Source organism: Ovis aries, chromosome 9 (assembly GCF_016772045.2).
Source record: "Ovis aries strain OAR_USU_Benz2616 breed Rambouillet chromosome 9, ARS-UI_Ramb_v3.0, whole genome shotgun sequence".
Classification (NCBI taxonomy): Eukaryota; Metazoa; Chordata; class Mammalia; order Artiodactyla; family Bovidae; genus Ovis; species Ovis aries.
This window is the reverse complement of record NC_056062.1, coordinates 4,531,359-4,557,560: the sequence shown is the minus strand read 5'-3', so window position 1 is coordinate 4,557,560 and position 26,202 is coordinate 4,531,359. Positions and strand designations below refer to the sequence as shown.

Genomic DNA, 26,202 nt, shown 5'->3' with positions numbered 1-26,202 from the left:
TCTGCTGAAGCACCCGCACTACGGGAAAGCTCACCACTTCACAGAATGGGAAGCGTGTAAGAATGTGTGGACCTGCTGACCCTTATTCCCATAAGTTACAGCCTCCACCAATCAATGCTGATTGATCTTTCTCCACCCGATAATATTCAGGGTGGTCCAACGGTTAAGAATCTGCTTTGCCATGCAGGGGACATGGGTTCAATCCCTGATCAGGGAACTAAGATCTGACATGCCTCCAGGCAAGTAAGGCCATGTGCCACAACTAGAAAGTCTGTGCACCCCAACAAAAAGATCAATAAACAATAGGATAATGTTTAAAATGCTAAAAAAAATAAGAAACCACAAAAAATGAGGCAATCTAACCACCTGGGGAGAAACAATAAAATGTATTATTGTACATTTATAATGTGGAATACCATATGGACATTAAAACCTCTAAAATGTATATCAACTGGTATATATGGATATCCATGAACTACTTCTGAATGGGGGTAAACAGAACAAGTTGCAATCAGTAACACTCACAATCTTTGACTAAAAAATCTAATCAAAGAAACACCAAATATATACTACAGAAAAATAAAAATAAAGTTAAGCAGTGCTTACTGCACAAGACTGGTAAAAGCACTGTGGTTAATTCTAACCAATGATGAGAAATTTTTTCTTCAGGTATCCAAATGAATGAACACAACCAAAACTTCAGCTCCCAAAGCTGTGTTTCTTAAGTGATTGTTTATATATCAAAACAAAATTTTTGAAGATTTTTTGAAACAGAGGATAATTACAGCTATTCCTCTGCAAGATTCCAATCAATGAGGTACTCATGTACCCACTGACAGTCACATAAAAGTTAAACTTAAAAACTGAAGAAGACAATAACCTCAGAAGACACAAGTAGAAAGACTGAGGTAATTTAAAATCAATGGGCTTCCCTGGTAAAGAATCCGCCTGCTAATACAGGAGACCCACATTGGATCCTTGGGTTGGGAAGATCCCCTGGAGGAGGAAATGGCAACCACTCCAGTATTCTTACCTGGGAAATCCCATGGATGGAGGGGCCTGGTGGGCTACAGTCCATGGGGTCGCAAGAGTCAGACTTAGCACTAAACAACAACAATTTAAACTCAAAGGTTCACTGACATTTAGTGTCTTTTACCCTCAAGGGTTCTTTTGTTTAACCAAATCTTGCAGCAGTTACAGAATATTACTGTTAATATTTTAAAGCAAAAATATGTGTAAAATATACAACATCACTCAGGTACTATTTGTATATTTGGCTTTTATATACAATCTTGCCTCCAAGGTATCTGATTCACTGTCAAAAGAGCTCAGTTTATGAAACTTACTTCTACATTTTGAAAATTGCTTAGTTATACCCTTGATACATTTTACAAACTTCTGCCTTCCAAAGTAGAGACCAAAAAAAAAAACCTTCAGAAGACCCAAAGGAATGTGAGAGAAACAAGAACTAATACTAAGTAGAGAAAACACAAGAAGAACATTCTAGAAAAAAGGAAAAGGAGATACAGTCCATGAAACAAAAAGGTAGTGATTTGAATACATAAAGCTCCCTTTTCCATCCTTCCAGGAGACCTTTTGAAATGCCCAGTCCAACCCAAAGCTACACTTAAGTACCCTTAACTTTAGCAGATAACCTCCCTTTAGACCTATGGCTCTCACTCATGGATGACTCTGTCCCCGAGAGGACATCTGGCAATGTCTTGGAGACAGCGGGGCTGGGGCGGGGGCTGGGGGAGGGACAGCATGCTACTGGCATCTGAAGGTGGCGGTTAGAGTCTGCTAAACGTCTGCAGCACACAGGACTGCCCCTTACAGGAATGAAGCACTCAGCACAGAAGCCAACGCTTAAGAAACCCAGACCTGAGGACCAAAACCAAGAGTTACTCAGTTCAGTCCCAAATTGAGACCCCATTCCACCTGTATTCAAACGCTAGCACTTCCTTCTGCCGAGTGCCCATGCTATTTACAGCCAAGCCTTTCATGCTGAGGCCCTCAACCCTCTGCTTCTGTAAGGACACAACACTGGGCCTGCAACCATACCCTCCCCTGACAAACATCTCTCCCACTCTACTGATCCTACAGTGCACACACTCCAGTAGTTTCCATCAAACACCACAGTTACCACAAATAAACACACCCCTCCCGCAACCCACTTCCTACTCCCCTGGAGGACGGAGCTTCCTGAAAAGCTGCCAGCATCCCCTGTCACTGCTCCCTCACCTTCCTGCCCACTTAGCTCACTCCCACCTGACCACCCACTGCTCCACAGAGATTACTCTTTACCAAAGGCGAGGGGTCACTCCCCTGCCGCTCTCCCTCCACTTCTCACGATTGCTCTTGAAGCACATCCACTGCGAAGCGCCCCTCTTCCATTTTCCTTCCCCCATCCCAGGCTGCTGCCCCGCCCCGTGGGTGGCCTCCACATAATAATACAGCTCTGCCATCCCTGGCTCGGCCCTAGTGTCAAGCCTTTTCTGACCACTCACTCTCCCCAGCTACAGGTCTGTCCACAGTTCTAAATACCATCCACAGGCTGATGACTTCCAGACACCATGAAGCTTTCCCTGGAGCTTAACTTGTCACTTGACTACACCACCTAAATATATATGATAGGCACTTGGAAGGTAACCTGTCCAGAATGCAGCTCTTTTTCTTACATCCCCTCAGCAGAGACATTACTTGGCCAGCAAAGGCCCATATAGTCAAGGCTATGGTTTTTCCGGTAGTCAGGTATGGATGTGAGAGTTGGACTATAAAGAAAGCTGAGTGCAGAAGAATTGATGCTTTTGAACTGTGGTGTTGAAGAAGACTCTTGAGAATCCCTTGGAGAGCAAGGAGATCCAACCAGTCCATCCTAAAGGATATCAGTCCTGACTATTCATTGGAAGGACTAATGCTGAAGCTGAAACTCCAATACTTTGGCCACCTGATGCAAAGAACTGACTCAAAAGAAAAGACCCTGATGCTGGGAAAGATTGAAAGCAGGAGGAGAAGGGGACGGCAGAGGATGAGTTGGTTGGATGGCATCACTGACTCGATGGACATGAGTTTGAACAAGCTCCAGGATTTGCTGATGGACAGGGAGGCCTGGTGTGTTGCAGTCCTTGGTGTTGCAAGGAATCAGACACGACTGAGCCACTGAACTGAACTCACTTGTCCATGTGCACACACAGGACTTATTATTATTCCTCAGGCATCCCTATTTCTCTAAAGTTTCCTAGGCATCACTGCTTCAGTTTTCTTTTTCCTTCACCTCCATATCTAATCCATCAGCAAAGCCATGCAGTCTACCTCCAAAACACATGCTGACTTTAATCACTTTTCTTCACCAACACCACTCTAATCCCAAGTCAACTTTATTTTTAAAAACCTTAACTTCCCACTGCACTGAGAAGAAAATCTAAAACCATCAACATGACCTAAAAGGAAAAACACTGGGTCCCCACCTTCCTCTTGACCTCAGCTGGTACCACAGCACAACCCAACGCCACCCCTCAGTCCAGCAGACCAGATGCACGTCTCCCTGAGGGCCGCTGTCCTACTGCAGCATCTCCGTGAAGGCTGCCTCACTCAGGTCTCACCTTAAGGACCCTCTGTAGCAGCCTGGCCTTCCCCTCCTCCCACCTCAACACTCACCACTGAGCAGATGCTCACATCGGTCTGCTCTGCGTCCTCACAGAACTGAGCACTAGGGAGCGAGCTGGTCTGGCCTCAGAGAACGTACATGGCCTGAGAGCGGTGGTCTCACTGGTTTTCAGCATCAGTCTCCAGCGCCCACAACTACCAGGTCTGTATTAAAGTGAAGTCGCACAGTCGTGTCCTTCTTTGTGACCCCATGGACTGTAGCCTAACAGGCTCCTCCCTCCATGGGATTCTCCAGGTAAGAATACTAGAGTGGGTTGCCATTTCTTTCTCCAGGGGAACTTCCTGACCCAGGGATCGAACCCGTGTCTCCCACATTCCAGGCAGACGCTTTAACCTCTGAGTCACCAGCGTATTAAGTACTTAGTAAATACTAAGTGCATGAATACAGAGGCCAGGGCGGCGACCAGGAGGAGCAACCCCACGCCCAAGGAGCAGTGGCTCCGCAGGCTCAGGAGGGCCTAGAGGAGCCATCCCACGTTGAAGGTCAGGAAGGGCAGCGGTGAGGAGATACCCCTTATCCAAGGTAAGGAGCAGCGGCTGTGCTTTCCTGGAGCAGCTGTGAAGAGATACCCCATGCCCAAGGTAAGAGAAACCTAAGTAAGATGGTAGGTATTGCAAGAGGGCATCAGAGGGCAGACACACTGAAACCATACTCACAGAAAACTAGTCAATCTAATCACACTAGGACCACAGCCCTGTCTAACTCAATGAAACTAAGCCATGCCCGAGGGGCAACCCAAGACGGGCAGGTCATGGTGGAGAGGTCAGACAGGATGTGGTCCACTGGAGAAGGGAATGGCAAACCACTTCAGTATTCTTGCTTGAGAACCCCATGAACAGTATGAAAGGGCAAAATGATAGGATACTGAAAGAGGAACTCCCCAGGTCAGTAGGTGCCCAATATGATCAGTGGAGAAATAATTCCAGAAAGAATGAAGGGATGAAGCCAAAGCAAAAACAATACCCAGCTGCGGATATGACTGGTGACAGAAGCAAGGTCCGATGCTGTAAAGAGCAATATTGCTTCATGAATCAAGGCAAATTGGAAGTGGTCAAACAAAAGATGGCAAGGGTGAACGTCGACATTCTAGGAATCAAAGAACTAAAATGGACTGGAATGGATGAATTTAACTCAGATGACCATTATATCTACCACTGTGGGCAGGAATCCCGCAGAAGAAATGGAGTAGCCATCCACGGTCAAAAAAAGAATCCGAAATGCAGTACGTGGATGCAATCCCAAAAATGACAGAATGATCTCTGTTCGTCTCCAAGGCAAACCATTCAATATCACAGTTATCCAAGTCTATGCCCCAACAAGTAATGCTAAAGAAGCTGAAGTTGAATGGTTCCATGAAGACCTACAAGACCTTTTATAACTAACACCTAAAAAAGATGTCCTTTTCATTATAGGGGACTGGAATGCAAAAGTAGGAAGTGAAGAAACACCTGGAGTAAAAGGCAAATTTGACCTTGGAATGCGGAATGAAGCAGGGCAAAGACTAATAGAGTTTTGCCAAGACAATGCACTGGTCATAGCAAACACCCTCTTCCAACAACACAAGAGAAGACTCTACACATGGACATCACCAGATGGTCAACACCGAAATCAGATTGATTATATTCTTTGCAGCCAAAGATGGAAAAGCTCTATACAGTCAGCAAAAACAAGACCGGGAGCTGACTGTGGCTCAGATCATGAACTCCTTATTGCCAAATTCACACTTAAATTGAAGAAAGCAGGGAAAACCGCTAGACCATTCAGGTATGACCTAAATCAAATCCCTTATGACTATACAGTGGAACTGAGAAATAGATTTAAGGGCCTAGATCTGATAGATATAGCTCCTGATGAACTATGGAATGAGGTTCGTGACACTGTACAGGAGACAGGGAACAAGACCATCCCCATGGAAAAGAAACGCAAAAAAGCAAAATGGCTGTGTGGGGAAGCCTTACAAATAGCTGTGAAAAGAAGAGAAGCAAAAAGCAGAGGAGAAAAGGAAAGATATAAGCATCTGAAGGCAGAGTTCCAAAGAATAGCAAGAAGAGATAAGAAAGCCTTTCTCAGCGATCAATGCAAAGAAATAGAGGAATAGAACAGAATGGGAAAGACTAGAGATCTCTTCAAGAAAATTAGAGATACCAAGGGAACATTTCATGCAAAGATGGGCTCGATAAAGAACAGAAATGGTCTGGACCTAACAGAAGCAGAAGATATTAAGAAGAGGTGGCAAGAATACACAGAAGAACTGTACAAAAAAGATCTTCACAACCCGGACAATCACAATGGTGTGATCACTCTTCTAGAGCCAGACATTCTGGAATGTGAAGTCAAGTGGGCCTTAGAAAGCATCACTACGAACAAAGCTAGTGGAGGTGATGGAATTCCAGTTGAGCTATTTCAAATCCTGAAAGATGATGCTGTGAAAGTGCTGCACTCAATATGCCAGCACATTTGGAAAACTCATCATTGGACACAGGACTGGAAAAGGTCAGTTTTCATTCCAATCCCAAAGAAAGGCAATGCAAAAGAATGCTCAAACTACCACACAATTGCACTCATCTCACATGCTTGTAAGGTAATGTTCAAAATTCTCCAAGCCAGGATTCAGCAATACGTGAACCATGAACTCCCTGATGTTCAAGCTGATTCTAGAAAAGGCAGAGGAACCAGAGATCAAATTGCCAACATCCACTGGATCATCAAAAAAGCAAGAGAGTTCCAGAAAAACATCTATTTCTGCTTTATTGACTATACCAAAGCCTTTGACTGTGTGGATCACAATAAACTGTGGAAAATTCTGAAAGAGATGGGAATACCAGACCACCTGACCTGCCTCTTGAGAAACCTGTATGCAGGTCAGGAAGCAACAGTTAGAACTGGACAGGGAACAACAGACTGGTTCCAAATAGGAAAAGGAGTACGTCAAGGCTGTATATTGTCACTCTGCTTATTCAACTTCTATGCAGAGTACATCACGAGAAACGCTGGACTGGAAGAAACACAAGGTGGAATCAAGATTGCCGGGAGAAATATCAATAACCTCAGATATGCAGATGACACCACCCTTATGGCAGAAAGTGAAGAGGAACCAAAAAGCCTCTTGATGAAAGCGGAAGTGGAGAGTGAAAAAGTTGGCTTAAAGTTCAACATTCAGACAACGAAGATCATGGCATCCGGTCCCATCACTTCATGGGAAATAGATGGGGAAACAGTGGAAACAGTGTCAGACTTTATTTTGGGGGGGCTCCAAAATCCCTGCAGATGGTGACTGCAGCCATGAAATTAAAAGACACTTACTCCTTGGAAGAAAAGTTATGATCAACCTAGACAGCATATTCAAAAGCAGAGACAGTACTTTGCTGACTAAGGTCTCTCTAGTCAAAGCTATGGTTTTTCCTGTGGTCATGTATGAATGTGAGAGTTGGACTGTGAAGAAGGCTAGGGGCCAAAGAATTGATGCTTTTGAACTGTGGTGTTGGAGAAGACTCTTTAGAGTCCCTTGGACTGCAAGGAGATCCAACTAGTCCATTCTGAAGGACATCAGCCCTGGGATTTCTTTGGAAGGAATGATGCTAAAGCTGAAACTCCAGTACTCTGGCCACCTCATGCAGAGTTGACTCACTGGAAAAGACTTTGATGCTGGGAGGGATTGGGGGCAGGAGGAGAAGGGGACGACAGAGGATGAGATAGCTGGATGGCATCACAGACTCGATGGACATGAGTCTGAGTGAACTCTGTGAGTTGGTGATGGACAAAGAGGCCTGGCGTGCTGCGATTCATGGGGTCGCAAAGAGTCAGACACGACTGAGCGACTGAACTGAGCTGAAGAACACAAAGTTCTAAGGTACAATTATCTGCATCTGAGAGGAGGAATGAGGCAATAGCAGAGCGTTCAACCCAAACACCTGATAATGTCAGGCCATAAACAGATTAATCACTGACGGACGGAAGGAAGAAATGAATATTTTAGCTACCAAAACAAATATTTTTATGCCATATCTTAACTAATTTTATACACTGTATAAAATAAAGAATATTTGTTCACGTTAATGGCTATTTCTGATTTTTCTTTTTTTTAAGTACACTTTAGCTCAGTTGTAAAGAATCTGCCTGCAATACAGGAAACACTGGAGATGTGGGTTTGAGCCCTGGGTTGGGAAGGAAGAGGAGGAAATGGCAACCCACTCCACTGTTCTTGCCTGGAGAAGTCCGTGCACAGAGGAATCTGGAGGGCCAAGTCCATGAGGTCACAAAGAGTCGGACGTGACTGAGCATGCACACTTTGTATGTTTCATGAGCCCAAGTTATCGGCCAACTACACAAGGCACTGTAATAGACCACTTTCACCTATTCTTTACAGTTTTGTGTGTGTGTTTTTTTTTTAATCTGTGAAGTTAATTATTACACAGAAAAACTAGAAACAATGAAATTATCTGGCAAAAAACATTCATAGTGCCAGGAGCTGAAAAACAGGTCAATGGAAACACTTCAGACATTATCACAATATACCCTTGACCAAAGGAAGGCCGAAATAACTAGGAAGGTAAAGTAGACAAAACAGAGAAAGTATAGCTGATTGCCTGCCTAGTGTCCTCAGCTCCTAAGCCCAATGTCAGCAGTCCTTGACATCTAGAGTTTCCAAACTACTGTACCTGATAAGCAGGTTCCTAATCAGTTTAGAGGCTTCAACATCCAAGGTGGAAACTGAGAAACTCAGATGACAGACTTACTCATTTAGGAATAAGAAATACACTTTATAAAACGTAGGCCACAACATAATTCATCATGGAAAACAACAACCTGCACATTTTAATAAGGATGAAAGAGATTAAAGATGCCGTGGCACACTTCTACCCTGAGACACCTAAATTCACAGCTACGGCATGAAGTCTGAAACTAGTTCTTAAATACTAATGTTTAAATATTCTTGTCTTTTACTAAGCATCTCACGAGAATTCATTAATAACTCTTTAGAGAAAATACTCTTTACAGTTTACCAGACATAGTTCTCTGAAAGTCTCTTCAGGTCTTGTTTAACTATTAGCACAGGCCAGCTTCAAATGACAACTCAGGAAATTCACTAGCGCCCCAGCCAGTGCTTCAAAAAAAAGAAAAAACAAAAAAGGAAACAAAGAATATTTTAAAACATCAATATATATATAGATCAAAGTTTTGGGGAAAAACTGGTATATTATCTAAGCTTTTGGCTGGCTAAAAATAAACATAACTAGACAGAGACAACTACTAATAAGTAAATGAAAAGTAGAAACAAATGAGTCAATTCCTAGGCAGGTTGATAAGAAGTCTAGGGTCCCTGAGGAGGAGAAAGGGGTCTAGGGCTCTCAAAGTGGAAATAGGGGTCTGGAATTCTCAATGAGGAAGAAAGGACAAACATCTTTTTTTCCTCTACATTTCTTAGTCTTAGTCACATAAAGCACTTTTTTTTCTTTAAGCCCAGAACTAATGATTACACAACAAACAACTCAGTTTAAACTCTGTACTAAGAATTATGGAACAACAATGTATCCTGCTTGAGGACAGTTTCTCCTTCCTAAAAACCTTCTGGCTAATCCTGTTATCTTAAAATGTAAATTGTGGGAGTGGGTCTAGTAAGATCTTTACAACCTTGGACATTCTTTTGATTCCTCGTAATAACTAATTAAAAACATATAGCTCCCTTGCTAACATTAGTGAGGGGGGGCACTCTCATCCCCCTTCTGAGGTCTGTGTCAGAACCTTTCTCTGTCCCTTTTCATACCTTAATAAAACTCTGCTACACAAAAGCTCTTCAGTGATTAAGCCTGGTCCCTAGTCCTGAAGCTAAATCTTCTTCGGAGATCATGAATCCAACACTGTTCACCGTAAGCCATCACCTTGGGGGCTGGTCCGGAATCTTCAGGCCAAGGTAAGAACACTGAGAGCTGTCTCTCTGCTTTCTCAGTAAACAAGTTTTCTGCTTTACTAACTCTACGGTGTGCTTGTGTGAATGGATGATACGCCCTGCATGAAGCAAGCACTGAGCCCTGGTCTGCAGTTTCACGGTCTCGTAATGAATGAAGGCAGCCCCCAAAAGGGGAATCTTATCAGGGGTTTATATTTATATTGACCTGCCAATATCAAGAAACACCCCTGCAAGTGGAGCAGGCAGAAATGGGCGAAGCATGTGGACACAACTTTCCCTTCTCAGTCACCTTTTCATGATCTCTTTGACCATTTCCTAAGTGTGTGGGGAATTAGAGCTACTAACATAATCTGTCTGATCATAGACTTTCAAGGGACTTGTGATCCATGCTGTTACTATGTACTTTTACTAGACCCCAAGTATGGAAGCGCCTAGCCCTGCTAGGAGCCAAAAGTTTCAAGAGCACGTTTGGGAGCGAGGTGGAGCTCCAGATCCAGGAACATCTCTCGGCTGCCGGCCTCAGGAGCCAGCGACCTGAAAGTGAGTCTCTGTCATGGCTGTGTCTCCTATCTATGTAGAGGGAAGCCCTGCTGGTGACCATGAGGCTTTCGAGGACACAGATCGGGAATTGCAAAATGTGGTTAGACTGGAATTACAATGGACTTCTGGTAGCATCAGCTCTTTGCAGACCAGAGAAGGCTCTCTGATGACTTTTGTCTCAACTCCCTAGATACTCCTTCTGTGGAATCTGTGGACATGAACTGGAAGGATTAGCCTTAGTGGCTTGAGGGCAAAAACCACTTTTTCCTCGCTGGCTGACCCTTTTGCTATCACACATGCTGGCATGGTGACACTCAGGAGCGACATCTTGGATGTTGTTCATCCCTTTATGACTCACGGCTTTTACTGCGGTCAGCACTGTACTCAGGAATGTGCCCGGGCACACGTAAGACGGAGGCTTCCCCTGGTACTACTAGCTTGGGAACATTCCGGAAACTACTCTGGCAAGTCAAACAAATGTCTTGGTGGTAAGAAACTGGAAATCAGTCTGGGATGCTATCAGGCCTACCCCTGGGGCACCTCCACCCCACCTCGGTGGTACACCCAGGAGGGACAAGTAAGATGTCTGCGTTGGTAAGGTACAGACTAAGTCTGACCAGGAAAGGAAAACTTTGGTGGAGAGTCTGTCTACACCCCCATCTAGAGCAGGAAGAGACACTTCTGGTGGAAAGAAGCCATGGCTGTGGATGCCACTTTTTTCTCTCTCACAGATGGGAGCTAACCGTTCCAGAACCACTCTTTTACAATGTATTTTAAAAAACTGGGACAAGTTTGATACCCAGAGTTTAAAGAGATGCCTGATCTTCTAGGATACTGAATAGCCATAGTATGCTTTAGAAAATGGGGAAACGCTGGCCTGTTAAAAGGTCTCTCAATTACGATACTGTTTTACAACTAGAACAGTTCCGTAGAAAATAAGATAAATGGGCAGAAGTGCCATTAAGTGTTGCCCTTTGTCTCTCTCGAGACATGCCAGACTTATGTCCTAAGGGTGCAGACTTGGGTGTGAAACCTTCAGCTCCCTCCTGTCCTCCTACTTTGCCCCTGTATCTGGGGCTCCCAACTGAACTATGCTCAAGTCTCAAGGCTGAGGATCAGGGCACCCTTCCAGGAGGGTCTGCTCAGTCTAGGTAGAATTTCAAACAGTCCCAATGTGGTCGAGACTATTTAGAGGGTATGTCTTAGGAGAGACGCTGACTTCTGACTTAAGAGCTCAAGTTCTGGGGGAAGCTACTGCTTTTGGAGGTAAATGGCTTGCACATGAGACAAGGGAGAAAAGCAAACATGAAACAGCCGTCCTCCCTACTGGGAGTCAAGCAGTTCCCGTAACCGTGCCAGACTGAGGCTATAACACGGCTAAAGGAAGGTAGGATCAGAGTCTTTGCAAGAAGTAACCTTCAAGGACTCAAGCGAGTGCACACTAAGACTAAACTATGCTAAGTTGGCTGACATAGAACCAGGAAAGAAGGAAACTGCTAGTAATTCCCAGACAGAGTATGGGAGGCTCTCCACAAGTTTACTGACATTGATCCTGAAAGTGCAGAGGGAGGAATGATCTTAAAAGATTTATCACTCATTCAGCTCCAGAGATCTGCCATAAGTTACAAAAACAGGCGTTTGGACCACATCAGTCTTTAAAAATTTTAAACTGTTGCAGCTGGCTCAGATGGTACATTATGGCAGAGAATATGAAGAAAATACGAGGCAAAAAACACACCAGGGAAAGACTGAAGCCCCAGCATGACTGTTAGACCTGCCTGAGAAGAATGCCCAGAGGGACCCAGATGAAAAGGGACGGACTTGCTATTACTGTGGAAAGGAGGGGCACCTCAAGCGGGATTGCTGCCAGGCCTCTAAGCCACCCCAGCTCCATGTGCGGTCTGCAAGGGACCACACTGGAGGAGAGACTGCCCCAGAGGCATAGGTTTCAGGGGTCCGACTCTCAAGACAATCGGGACTGAAGGTGCCCAGGGGTCCCACATAAGCTCCCGTCCTAATTACACCTGAGGAACCCCAGGTATTAATAACTGTGGGGGCCAACCCATCGATCTCTTTTGGACACTGGGGCAACTTTCTGCTCACTAAAGCCCCTGGTCCACTTTCCTCCTGATCCACTACCATAATGGGGCTGTCTAGACGAGCCAAACGCTATTATTTCAGTCATCCTTTAAGCTGAAACTGGGCCTCTGCGCTATTTTCTCACATGTTTCTGATTGTGCCAGAGCTTCCCCCACCCCTTCTGGGGAGGGATATACTGAACAAGGTCCAGGCTTCTGACTTCATGAATATGGAACCTGCTCTTATAACTGAAGAAAACATAAATCCTGAAGTGTAGGCTGATGGAAAAACTGTGGGTCAAGCACAAAATGCTGTTCCTGTCGCTATCAAAGACCCTCACCTATTTCCAAATAAAAAGCAGTATCCATTAAAACCTGAGGTTAAGAAAGGATTAAAACTCATCACTGAAAATTTAGAGGAACAAGGACTATTAATCCCCTGTAACAGTGCATGCAGCACTCCTATCTTGGGTGTAAGGGAAAGTTAAATGATAAATGGAGACTTGTTCAAGATATACACATAGTAAGTGCCTAATCCCGATACTTCATTGTCTGAAATTTCTGACTGAACCAAATATTTTTCAGTCATTGATCTGAAGTTTGCTTTCTAGAATTGAATCTATACTAAATCATCCTCTGCCTATGACTTTAAGATGATTGAGAGGATTTGGGGGCATTATAGGCTATTGCCTCATTTGGATTCTGGGTTATGGGGAACTTACCCAGCCTTTACATACACTTCTAACTGAGACTCAGCAGGCCCAAACCGACAAGCTGGTTTGGTCCTCAGAGACTCAAAGGGCTTTCAAGGCTCTTCAAACTGCTCTCTTGCAGGCTCCCGCTCTGAGTTTGCCCACAGAATCTGAGTTTGCCCACAGAATCTGAGTTTAGTTTGTTTGTTACTGCAAAAAGGCTACGGCCACATTGCTTAAGGGTAATTGCTACTACTGTTTTGCTAATGCCTAAAGCTCCTAAGTTTACTAATGGGCGAAATCTTAATGTACTGACTTCTCATGATGTAAGTAGGATCTTAGACTCTAAAGTTCAGAGCAACAATGACTCCATCTTTAAAGCTGCTGTAACTCAAGGAGTGTCAAAAGCTCTAGGAACAGAGCATCACTTACACTGTTCCTGGAGACCCTAATCTTCAGGAAAGGTTGAGAAGACTAATGACATTATTAAGAGGCATCTTGGTAAGCTAACTCAGGAAACACAAAGAGAGTTGGTTTAGTTTTACCCATACCTTTAATAATGAGGGTATGACCTGCCCCCGAAAAATGGGATTACCTCAATAACAGACTGGTTTTGCACACAGATATTGTCATAGATCCTAAAGCCTTAGAACTAACCATGTGACTCAGCTTTCAGCCTTTTCAACAGACATTACTGGGAGGTTAACTCCTGATCCAGCCTTTGAGTCAAACAAGCCAGTGTTTGAGCCAGGAACGGACATGGGTCTGAGAATCTATGTGAGCTTGCTTCTGCTGACTCCAAAAGTCCTGAGCCTGCTATTTGACCCTCAAGACAACGTGTTCCTGTCCTGGGCTCATTTCTACACTGTATTCCATAATACTGAAATCAAAATTGCTGGCTCTGTGGAGCACTCCCCCTTCTCATCAATTAAAGACTTCCCATGGTGGGTTTCTCCACTTCCAGGAAAAGACTTTCTTCAACTCTGTGATGACAACAGGCAATCCTAAGATGGACTGGTATAACATATTACACTTTATTTTGGGGGGCTCCAAAATCACTGCAGATGGTGACTGCAGCCATGAAATTAAAAGATGCTTACTCCTTGGAAGAAAAGTTATGAGCAAGCTAGATAGCATATTCAAAAGTAGAGACATTACTCTGCCGACTAAGGTCCGTCTAGTCAAGGCTATGGTTTTTCCAGTGGTCATGTATGGATGTGAGAGTTGGACTGTGAAGAAGGCTGAGCACCAAAGAATTGATGCTTTTGAACTGTGGTGTTGGAGAAGACTCTTGAGAGTCCCTTGGACTGCAGGGAGATCCAACCAGTCCACTCTGAAGGAGATCAGCCCTGGGATTTCTTTGGAAGGAATGATGCTAAAGCTGAAACTCCAGTACTTTGGCCACCTCATGCAAAGAGTTGACTCACTGGAAAAGACTTTGATGCTGGGAGGGATTGGGGGCAGGAGAAGGGGACGACCGAGGATGAGATGGCTGGATGGTATCACTGACTCAATGGGCACGAGTCTGAGTGAACTCCGTGAGTTGGTGATGGACAGGGAGGCCTGGTGTGCTGCGATTCATGGGGTCACAGAGTCAGACACGACTGAGCGACTGAACTGAACCTTAACTATGGACATAATTTTGATTAGGTTTTAACTTGGTTTAATGACTATTTTGCCTTACATCTGTAACTGTAAAATGTGGTTTGTTTCTAACCGTCTGAAAGCTTTTAAGTTACAAATGGTTGTCCAAGCTCCTATGAGCGGCACAGCCTCCTCCAACTATTACTTGAGGCCCTCGGATCAGAGACCCTCCATATGAGGGTTTAGCAGAATATGTTGCTTCAACAATTTAGCGATTATGCCCCTCAACAGCAGGAAGTAGTTATGCAATGAAAACAACGCCCCTTTCCCTTGGCAACATTATTCTCCTAAAAGAAAAGGAGGGAATGAAAGGAGGGAATTCCTGGGAAGGCTGATAACAAGTCTGGGGTCCCCAAGGAGGAGAAAGGAGTCTAGAGATCTCAAAGTGGAAATAGGGGGTCTGGAATTCTCAAGGAGGAGGAAAGGACAAACATCTTTTTTTGTCTACATTCCTCAGTCACATAAAACATTTTTTTCTTTAAGCCCAGAACTGATGATTACATAACAAACAACTCACTTTAAACTCTGTACCAAGGATTATAAAACAACAATGTACCCTGCTTGAGGACAGTTTCTCCTTCCTGAAAACCTTCTAGCTAATCCTGTTATCTTAAAATATAAGTTATAGGAGTGGGTCTAGTAAGATCTTTACCACCTTGAAACATTCTTTTTATTGTAATAACCAATTAAAGAAGTATATAACTCCCTTGCTAACACTAGCGAGGGGGGCACTCTCATCCCCCTTCTGAGGTCTGTGTCAGAAGCTTTCTCTGTCCCTTTTTATACTTTAATAAAACTCTGCTGCACAAAAACTCTTGAGTGATCAAGCCTGGTTCCTGGTCCCGAAGCTATGTCTTCTTTGGAGATCACGAATCCAACACCATTCACCGTAAGCTATGACAAAGGCCATACAATTGCTGAATGAATCCCTCGATAATGAAAAAGTTTTTAAAAAAGAGAGGAAAAACCTTAACATGGAAATTTTCCCGTGTAATTACTGGTGCCGCATTTAAATTTTTGCTGTTGTTTAGTCACTAAGTCATGTCTGACTCTTTGCGACTCCATGAACTGCAGCACTGGCTTCCCTGTCCTTCTCTCTCTCCCAGAGTTTGCTCAAACTCATGCCCACTGAGGTCAGTGATACTGTCTAACCATCTCATCCTCTGTCACCCCCTCCTTTTGCCTTCAATCTTTTCCAGTATCAGGGTCTTTTCCAATGAGCTGACTCTTCACATCAAGTGGCCACAGTACTGGAGCTTCAGTATCAGCATCATCAGTCCTCCCAATGAATACTCAGGGTTGATTTTCTTTAGGATTGACTAGTTTGATCTCCTTGCTGTCCAAAGGACTCTCAAGAGTCTTCTCCAGCACCACAATTTGAAACTGTCACTTATTTAGTACTCAGATTTCTTCATGGTCCACCTCTCATATCTGTACATAACTACTAGAAAAACCATAGCTTTGACGATAGACCTTTGTCAACAGTGATATCTCTGCTTTTTAATAGGCTGTCTAGCTTTGTCCTTCCAAGGAGCAAGCATCTTTTAATTTTATGGCTGCATCACCATCCAAATTGATTTTGGGGCCCAAGAAAATAAAATCTGTCACTATTTTCACTTTTTCCCCCATCTATTTGCCAAGAAGTGACGAGACTGGATGCCATGATCTTAGTTTTTTGAATGTTGAGTTTTAAGCCATTTTGTTCACTTTCTTCTTTCACCCTCCTAAGAGGCTCTTTAGTTCCTCTTCACTTTCTGCCATTAGAGTGATATCATCTGCATTATCTGAAGTTGTTGATATTTCTCCTCGCAATGTTTATTCCACCTTGTGGTTCATCCAGCCTGTTAGGGACCAAACGACAGGCTCTAGGACCTGAGTCACGTTTACCAGAAAGAGACAGGATACGCGCTCATCCTGCCTGGCCAATCATATAACGCCAGCTACTCCTGTAACTAAGACAAAGAACTGCCTGTATATAAGCCGCCATACTCCTTTGTTCGGGGCTCTTGTAGGATTCCCTTGTGTGGGATGAGACTTGGGCCCTAGCGCGCTAGAGATAAACTCCCTTCTTGCCCTTGCATTACCATGGTGGACTTGCTCTCTCTCTCAGTCGGTTCGGCGATACGGGCTCAGAGCATAACATTTGGGGGCTCGTCCGGGATCTCTGTCCCGCCAGAGAGGACAACTCTCCTAGTAAAAGGAAATAACCTCGTTAGGAGATAAGAGCTCTGAGCACCGGTGCTAATGTTGCAAAAGCCCAGATTAAGTCCGGGGCCCAGTATCGTACTGGGGAGGCATCTGGGTGTAAAGTGCAGAGGCAAGTCCAGCGTAAGGCCGGGGCCCAGTTTCGTGCTGGGGAGGCGGCTGGCTCTGATACTGGATTAAGTCAGCGTAAGGCCGGGGCCCGGTTTCGTGCTGGGGAGGCAGCTGGCTCTGTGAACATCTTGCAGGTAAGACTGAGTGCATTGTCGGTGGCCACCTTGCGTTTGTTATCTGTTTGTCTATTCGTGGTGTCTGTGTTGCTCTTTGTGTGCTCTGTTGGCTCCCAGTGTACTTTTCTGTGATCATGGGACAAACAACTTCTACTCCTTTGTCTCTTATGATTAACCACTTCTCTGATTTCAAGTCTAGAGCACAAAATCTATCATTGCTGGTGAAAAAAGCAAGTTAGTAACTTTTTGTTCTGCCGAGTGGCCTGCTTTTGATGTCAGTTGGCCACAAAAAGGCACCTTCAGCCTGCCTACTATTCAAGTGGTCAGAGAGAAGGTGCTCGCCCCCTACCCTTTGGGACACCCAGCTAGACCAAACTCCATACATTTTGGTCTGACAGGACCTGGTGGAAAACCCCCTGGCCTGGCTAAAACCTTTTGTTTTTCAGCCCCTCACGTCCCTTCCCTCTTCCCCTTGCTTCCACAGGTTCCACAGGTTTCATCGGGAAAAGCCAGAAAGAGAACCAAGCCTTCAGCTCCTCCCAAAAAGAGGGGCCCCGCCTAGGGAACTCGGAAAAAGGCAAAAAAAAATGGCCGGCGTAGCGAAAAAAGACCCGGAGGTTCCCTCCTCCACTGTTCATGCGTTTCCAGTTCGGGCGGGGCCAGCCAGAGAGGGTGGAGAACAGACATATCAGTATTGGCCCTTCTCCAGTAGTGATTTGTACAACTGGAAAACCCAGACTCCTTCCTTCTCTGAAAAACCACAGGGTCTTATTGATCTTTTAGAGTCTATCCTGTTTACTCACAATGCCACTTGAGATGATTGTCAGCAACTGTTACAGGTACTTTTTACTACAGAGGAGCGCAAACAGATCCTGTCAAAAGCCCGAAAAATGTGCCAGGGGTGGATGGGAGGCCCACAATACAGCCTAACCTCATTGAGGAGGGGTTCCCCTTGGTGCGACCCAACTGGGACTTCGAACGTGCTAAAGGTAGGAAGCATCTCCGAGTGTACCGTCAGACTCTCATGGCTGGCCTTAGAGGGGCCGCCAAAAAGCCAACTAATTTGGCCAAAATAAATTCAGTGAGACAAGAGCCAAATGAGAGCCCAGCAGCCTTCCTAAAAAAGATAATAAAAGCTTTTAGACAGTATACCCCTATGGACCCACAGGCAGATGAGTCACGAGCGGCAGTTATGTTAACATTTATAAATCAAGCAGCCCCCGATATTAAAAAAAAGTTACAAAAGATAGAGAGGTTAAGTAAGCAATCCTTGCAAGATCTAGTGAAGACAGCTGAGAAAGTTTTTAATCATAGAGAGACCCCAAAAGAGAAAGAAGACCACATTAAAAAAAAAAAAATTTAGAACTAAAAACAAACATAAAAATCAAAAAGAGCTGGCCCAAATATTTTTTGCTGGGGTTAAAAACAAAAACAGGTTCCAAAAAAAAAAAAAAAAAAAATTAGACTCAAAAACTAAAAAAAAAACGACAATGCGTAAGGTTAAAAAAAAAAAAAACCAATGTGCATTTTGTAAAGAGTTTAGACATTAAAAAAATAAATGCCCCCCCCAAAAAATCTAAAAAGGGGGCCCCAAAACCCCAAAAACAAGACTCCCTCCCTAGACAGTCATATCCTCTACGCGGGTGAGGATAGCGACTGGGGGGGGTCAGGGCTCGAAGCCCCTCCCCAAGTCCTGGGTAACTATAAATGTGGAGGAAAAACTGGTTGGCTTCATGGTGGACACGGGAGCCCAATACTCAGTCTTAAACCAAAAAGATGGAGCCATGTCTAAAAAAAGTAGCTGGGTGCAGGGAGCAACCGGGACTAAACGATATGGATGGACTACAAAACGGCAAGTGAACTTAGGGGCCCACCAGGTGACCCATTCTTTTCTGGTGATACCTGAGTGTCCAGCGCCCTTGTTGGGAAGGGATTTACTGTCTAAAGTAAATGCCCAAATTCATTTCAACCACGGACAAGTGTCGGTTCTAGATGGGACCGGGCATCCTCTTCAGGTCCTGTCTCTGGCATTAAAAGATAAATACAGACTCTACTTGCCAGAGGCCCCAGCGACAATAAGCCCCAAAATACAGCCAGGGTTTCAAAGATACCCTCAGGCCTGGGCTGAAAGAGCAGAAATGGGACTGGCCAAACAGAGGCCCCCTATCATTGTGGAACTGAAAGCCAGTGCTTCCCCGGTGAGGGTACGACAGTATCCCATGAGTCAAGAGGCTCGACAAAAAAATTACTCCTCATATACAATGCCTCATAGACGCTAGGGTCCTGAAAAGGTGCCGGTCCCCATAGAACACTCCCCTGTTGCCTGTAAAAAAGCCTGGGAAAACTGATTTTAGACCAGTTCAAGATCTACGAAAAGTCAACAAACGGGTAAATGATATTCATCCTATGGTTCCTAACCCTTATACATTGCTAAGCAACTTGCCTCCAAACTACATTTGGTACACTGTTTTAGATTTAAAAGATGCCTTTTTCAGTTTGCCTCTTGCCCCCGTAAGCCAAGAAATCTTTGCCTTCGAATGGCAAAAAGACGGTGGTCAGACCCCTGTGCAGCTGACATGGACTCGCTTACCACAGGGTTTCAAAAACTCACCCACGTTATTTAATGAGGCCCTGGACAAAGACCTCCATGAGTATCGGGTTGAACACCCTACCATTGTTTTATTACAATATGTTGATGACCTTATGCTGGCAGTGGCTACAGAGAAAGAGTGCCAAGAGGCAACAGGTGACCTTCTCCAAACCTTGGGGACTTTAGGTCACAGGGCTAGTGCCAAAAAGGCCCAGATTGCCAAGCAAGAGGTTACATACCTCGGTTGTAAGATAAAACAGGGCCAGAGGTGGCTAACACAGGCTGTGAAAGAAACCATCCTCCAGATCCCTGAGCCAGCTAACCCTAGACAAGTGAGAGAATTTCTGGAAACTGTGGGATATTGCCAGTTATGGATCTTGGGGTTTGCAGAAAAGGCCAGGCCCCTATATAAAGGGACCAAAAAAAACAAGGACTAAAAATGGACTGAGCCAATAAAAGAGGCCTTCCAAGAGCTCAGGCGAGCCTTGCTAAAAGCTCCTGCCCTTGCCCTCCCTGATCCATCTAAGCCTTTCCAATTATTTGTAGATGAAAAGCGGGGGATAAAAAAAGGGGTACTGACACAGAGATGAGGACCACGGAAGCGACCTGTAGCTTACCTTTCCAAGAGACTGGACCCAGTGGCAGCCGGATGGCCACCTTGCCTCCGTATCATCACGGCCACCACGCTCTTAGTCCACAATGCTGATAAACTGACTTATGGACAGAGACTCTTGGTCTACACTCCTCATGCCATAGAGAGAGTTTTAAAGCAACCCCCAGGTAAATAGATTTCTAATGCCCGCTTGACGCACTACCAGGCCTTGCTACTTGACACCCCACGGATTCATTTCCAAACGCCCTACACTCTAAATCTGGCCACTCTTTTGCCCAATCTGGAGAAAAATAGCCCCCTCCATGATTGTGATGAGATACTGGCCGGGGTAACAGCAATGCAAAAGGACTTAACCGATACTCCACTGGATAACAGTGAGCTAAAATGGTTCACAGATGGCAGCAGTTATGTGAAAGATGGACAGAGACGGGCGGGAGCCACAGTAGTAGATGACTCTGGACAGACAATATGGGCAGAGGCCCTTCCCCCGGATACCTCAGCACAAAAGGCAGAGTTAATTGCCCTGATTCAAGCATTAGAGAGAGCCAAAAAAAAATAAATGACTATTTTCACTGACAGTCGCTATGCTTTTGGCACGGTACACATCCAGGGCCCGATATATCAGAAACGGGGGTTTTTGACAGCTAAAAAAAAAAAAATTAAAAACTTGCCTAAAATCCGTAGACTTTTAGAGGCTGTACAGATGCCTCGGGCTCTGTCAATAGTACACATACCTAAACATCAAAAGGGTGACAGCCCCACGGCACGAGGAAATCGTGCCGCAGACCTGGCAGCTCAAAAAGTAGCTGATTTCATCACCCCTGTGTCGGCGATCGGACTTCCACCTCCAGGCATGGAAACTCTGCCCCCAACCCCTGAGTATTCATCCACAGACCTTGCTCAGATCCAAAAACACACCAACCTTCAAAAAGGTAAAGATAGATGGAACCGAGACTCAGACAGCTACTTGATACTCCCTGCTCAGTTGGGACAGCAACTATGTGAACCTTTACACTTGTCTACTCATCTGGGAGGAAAAAAAGACTCTGATGCTCTTTCAAACTGCGCGCCTGTGATTTCCCTGGCACCAGACAACTGTAAAAAACATAGTGCATGCTTGTAAGGCATGTCAACAGATGAGGCCAGGAAAAGGACAACATGCAGGACTGAGGTATCGGGGAAAAGGACCAGGGCAACACAGGGAAATAGATTTCACCGAGGTAAGGCCAGGCAAGTATGGTTACCGGTACTTGTTAGTGTTGGTGGATACCTTCTCAGGGTGGGTGGAGGCTTTTCCTACAAAGGGAGAAACCGCGATGATAGTGGCAAAAAAGATTAAAAAAAAAAAAAAATAGTTCCCAGGTTTGGCCTGCCAGTGACCATCGGCTCTGATAATAGACCTGCTTTTGTGAGTCAAATAGTTCAGAGCCTTGCCCTAGCCCTGGGGACTAAATAAAAGTTACATTGTAAATACAGTCCACAGAGCTCAGGGCAAATAAAAAAAATAAATCAGACTCTAAAAAAAACTTTAACTAAATTGGCTATAGAGACTGGCAGGGACTGGGTGACCCTCCTTCCCTTCGCCCTCTTCCGTGCTCGTAATACTCCTTATCAACTTAATCTGACTCCATTTAAAATTCTGTATGGGAGACCTCCCCCATATGTCCAATATTTAAAGGAAAAAAACTACTGCCTCCCACATTGGGACAATTCTAAGAGGCCTTGATGGCCTTAAGCAAGGTGCACTCTCATGTCTAAAAACTGCTCCAAAAAATGCATGTGGGTCAAAATAAAAAAACTATTCCCTCACATGACATTGGCCCAAAAGATTGGGTATGGGTCAAAAGGCACCAAACCAAGGCACTAAAACCCAAATAAAAGGGTCCTTATGTTGTTCTTCTTACCACCCAATTGCCCTAAAGGTTGACGGTATCGGGCCTTGGGTACATTGCAACCACGTACGCCCAGCTACTTCAGCAAAACAAGGAGACGCTAAAAAAATAAAAAGCGTCTCTACACCCGTCCACCCCGAGGCTAAAGCTCCGGCGTCGTCGACAAGACCAAGACAACTCGTCTAGACCATGTTATGGATGACCATGTTACTCTGCTCCAAAGCTGCCAGCGTGAACCTGCACCAACCCGTCAGAATCACCTGAAAGCTGCAAAATAGACCAACACGTGAGATGCTTAACTCCACCACCGCAATACATCCACCAGATACTTGGTGGCCAGACTTATACTCTGACCTTAAGCCGGTGGTAAATGTACCCTAAAAGAGGGGCAAGCTCAAAAATCATGCATTCTGGGCATGTCCAGGTGTGCCCAGACATAACTAAAAGATCTGTGGGGAGATTCAGGGGGGACTCTGTGCTGCCCTAAAAAAAAAGTGTTGTTTTTATGCTGATCACACAAAAATAGTTAAAAAATCTATGGCCAAAAGAAGAGAGGGACTAGCCCAACGTAAACGAAAACGTGAGGCTCAACAAAGATGGTTTGAGTCTTGGTTTCAACAATCCCCTTGGTTGACCACCCTAATCTCCACCTTGCTGAGACCCCTGCTAATACTTTTACTAATGCTTACCTTTGGCCCATGTACTATCAATAGACTTGTAGCCTTTGTAAAAAACGCATAAATACTGTACAGCTGTTTGTGCTTCGACAACAATATCAAACTGTGTCTCAAGACCGAGAGGAAGATTCCTCTATATGATCTAAGGACAGGGGGGAATGTTAGGGACCAAACGATGGGCTCTAGGACCTGAGTTATGTTTACCAGAAAGAGACAGGATATGCGCTCATCCTGCCTGGCCAATCATGTAACGCCAGCTACTCCTGTAACTGAGACAAAGAACTGCCTGTATATAAGCCGCCATACTCCTTTGTTCGGGGCTCTTGTCGGATTCCCTTGTGTGGGATGAGACTTGGGCCCTAGCGCGCTAGAGATAAACTCCCTTCTTGCCCTTGCATTTCCGTGGTGGACTTGCTCTCTCTCGGTCGGTTCAGAGATACGGGCTCGGAGCATAACACAGCCCAGCATTTCACATAATGTATTCTGCACAGAAGTTACATAAGCAAGGGTGACAATATACATACGGCCTTGTCATACTGCTTTCCCAATTCTGAACAAGTCCATTGTTCCATGTCTGTTCTTAACTGTTGTTTCTTGACCTGCATGAAGGTTTCTCAGGATTCAAATAGATTTAACAAACATAAAATAAGCACACTAACTACAGCTAAACATTTTCTTCTCTAATGAAGCATTTAATAGAATAAATGTCATAAGTCTTAAGGGGATATACTTTTGTTTCTTTAGGCAGGTGAATTCCTAAAGTCTTATTTGAACAAGTATAATGTAATCTCACAAACTGAAAATAAATAAATATAACAAAAAAACTAGTGTCTAAAAACTGATTACTAAACTAAGTGTGGTCCCAGAACAACTACATGATCTAAGGGAAAGCTCATAATTTCATTAAAATACTTTATAAATTTCCAGATGAAAATGTAATTCCACAAAATCTAAACAAACCAAATATTCTAAATTTAAAAATTAAAAAAACTCTCCTGCTTAAACAATAATTATACACTGCATATAGGAAATCCCAGTAACAGCATATTCAAACCCCAGACCTGAGATGGGTTATGTCATCTCTCTGAACCTTGGCTTCCTGCCTATCTCTATGAAAACGGAGATAACACTATCTACCTCATTGGGCTGTTGGGACATGAAGATATGTAAACCATTTAGGAGAGGGTCTGACACACCAAGTACTCTATGGACACTAGTTACTATCTCTCCACAGCATTCAGCACAAACTAAGAGCTCAATTAATACTTGCTAAATGAATGACTAACCTATAGAAAAGAAATGGAGTTTTCACAGCAATTGGAATCTAGCCAAACCTAACTCAAAAAAATTATGAAATTATTTAAGTCCTGTTGGCCCAATTCAGGAAGTTATTTTGGAACCATGCATTACTGAGATAATTAAAATAACATTTCATTCAAATATTTAAGTACCTACTACGTGTCAGACACTGGGCACCTAGAAACAAACAAGATACACTTTCTATCTCAGAGTTTACACTAAATAAGTTGAATAAATAACTGAATAGTTGAAAAGGAACTCAGAAGCCTTCTAGTCTAACACCATGCATTTTAAATATAAGGAACATGAAGTCCAGAAAAGTTCAGTTTGGCCAAAGACACAAACTAGGTAGTGAGGAGCCAAGACTGGAACTCGGGTCTGATCCTCTGCAGCCTGCATCGCAGTGACTCGGGGTCTTCAACATGACACAGAGATGAAGACCATAATCAGCCACTAACAAAGGTCCTTCTAAATTATCTTAACTGGATAATGGAATTCCAGTCAGACTTCAAGGGAGCTACTCAAGGCACAAAAATAAAACCTATTGTGATCACTTGGCAAAGTTTTTGATTGACAAAAGGACTTCCTGGATGGTTGTGAATCAGTGAACAGTCTGTTCCACATTAGTTGTCACATCTTCAGCCTCCCAGAGACAACAGTAAAACACAGCACACCCTGCACTGCTACACATTTAATTACACACTTAACTGCCAAAAATATGAAACGACAAAGTAATTACCTTAAATGTACCATTCTGATTTTTCATGTAAGAGACCAAAAATATATCCACTGGAAGAAGTGCTGATGTGATCAGTGCAATGGCCAGGGAAAAAATGGCGGTTATGGTGGAGACAACTTCACTTTCCCGCTGACTCTGATATTTGCGAACATATATCCAGCAGAACGCCAAAATAGCCTGAAACAGACAGAAGGAAATGTTTTGTTATTGCCTTATCTATGCTCTAATACTGATTTTAGAACGTGTTTTAAAGTTCCCGGTGGGACACTTTATGTGAAGTAAAGATGCTTTCAGATGTGCACGGAGAAGTCCCCCACCCCTTATAAACTTAGTCAGGATTTATAATTTTCAAAGCCAAGTTCATTAAAGCAGTACATCATCACTGGGGTGCCAAGACACCAAAAACACAAGCAAAGGTTGTTGATAACAGTGCTCAGTTACATATTTCCTCACAAACAGTATGACCATTAATGGTTGACACATTACAGTTGTAACCACCTCTGAATACTTTTCCCTATACATTTTCCCAAGCTAAAGGAGATGTAACTGAAAGTTGTTTCCCATTGTTCATTGCAGCACTATTTACAACAGCCGGAACATGAAGCAACCTAGATGTCCATCAACTGCTGAATGGATAAAGAAGCTGTTATCCATATACACAATGGAATATTACTCAGCCATAAAAAGGAACGCCTTTGAGTCAGTTCTAATGAAGTGGATGAACTTAGAACCTATTATACAGAGTGAAGTAAGTCAGAAACAGAAAGATAAATATCATATTCTAAGACATATACATGGAATCTAGAAAAATGGTACTGAAGAATTTACTTATAGGGCAGCAGTGGAGAAACAGACATAAAGAATAGATTTGTGGACATAAGGAGAGGGAGGAGAGGGTGAGATGTATGGAAAGAACATGGAAACTTACATTACCATATAGATTGCCAATGGGAATTTGCTACATGGCTAAGAAACTCAAACAGGGGTGGGATGGAGAGGGAGATGGGAGGGAGGTTCAAAAGGGAGGGGATATAGGTATACCTATGGCTGATTTATGTTGAGGTTTGACAGAAAACAACAATATCTGTAAAGCAAGTATCCTTCAATAAAAAAAAAAATTTAATTAATTTTAAAAAAAGTTGTTCTATCCTGTTCTTACCACAGAAGCATCACAAAACACCACCCAAACTGAAATTAACTTCTGTCCCTTTGTGACAGTTCAAGAGTATCATTCAGCTAAAGGTTAACTGTCAACAATCACCATGCAATCAACGGATTATACTGTAATTCACATTTTAAAGGGTGTTAAATAAAGAAGACGAGAAGGCAATGGCACCTCACTCCACTACTCTTGCCTGGAAAATGCCATGGATGGAGGAGCCTGGTGGGCTGCAGTCCACGGGGTCACAAAGAGTCGGACACAACTGAGTG

The 26,202-nt window shown here is 43.9% G+C and overlaps 1 protein-coding gene across 1 annotated transcript in view; it reads right to left on the bottom strand.

Annotated features, from left to right (window-relative positions):
- Positions 1-26,202, bottom strand: part of LMBRD1 (LMBR1 domain containing 1) — a 144,223-nt gene that overhangs the window by 109,090 nt on the left and 8,931 nt on the right. The window contains exon 2 of the mRNA XM_015097695.3: positions 24,772-24,948. Within this exon, the coding sequence (XP_014953181.2) occupies positions 24,772-24,948 (177 nt within the window). The remainder of the gene's footprint in view (positions 1-24,771; positions 24,949-26,202) is intronic.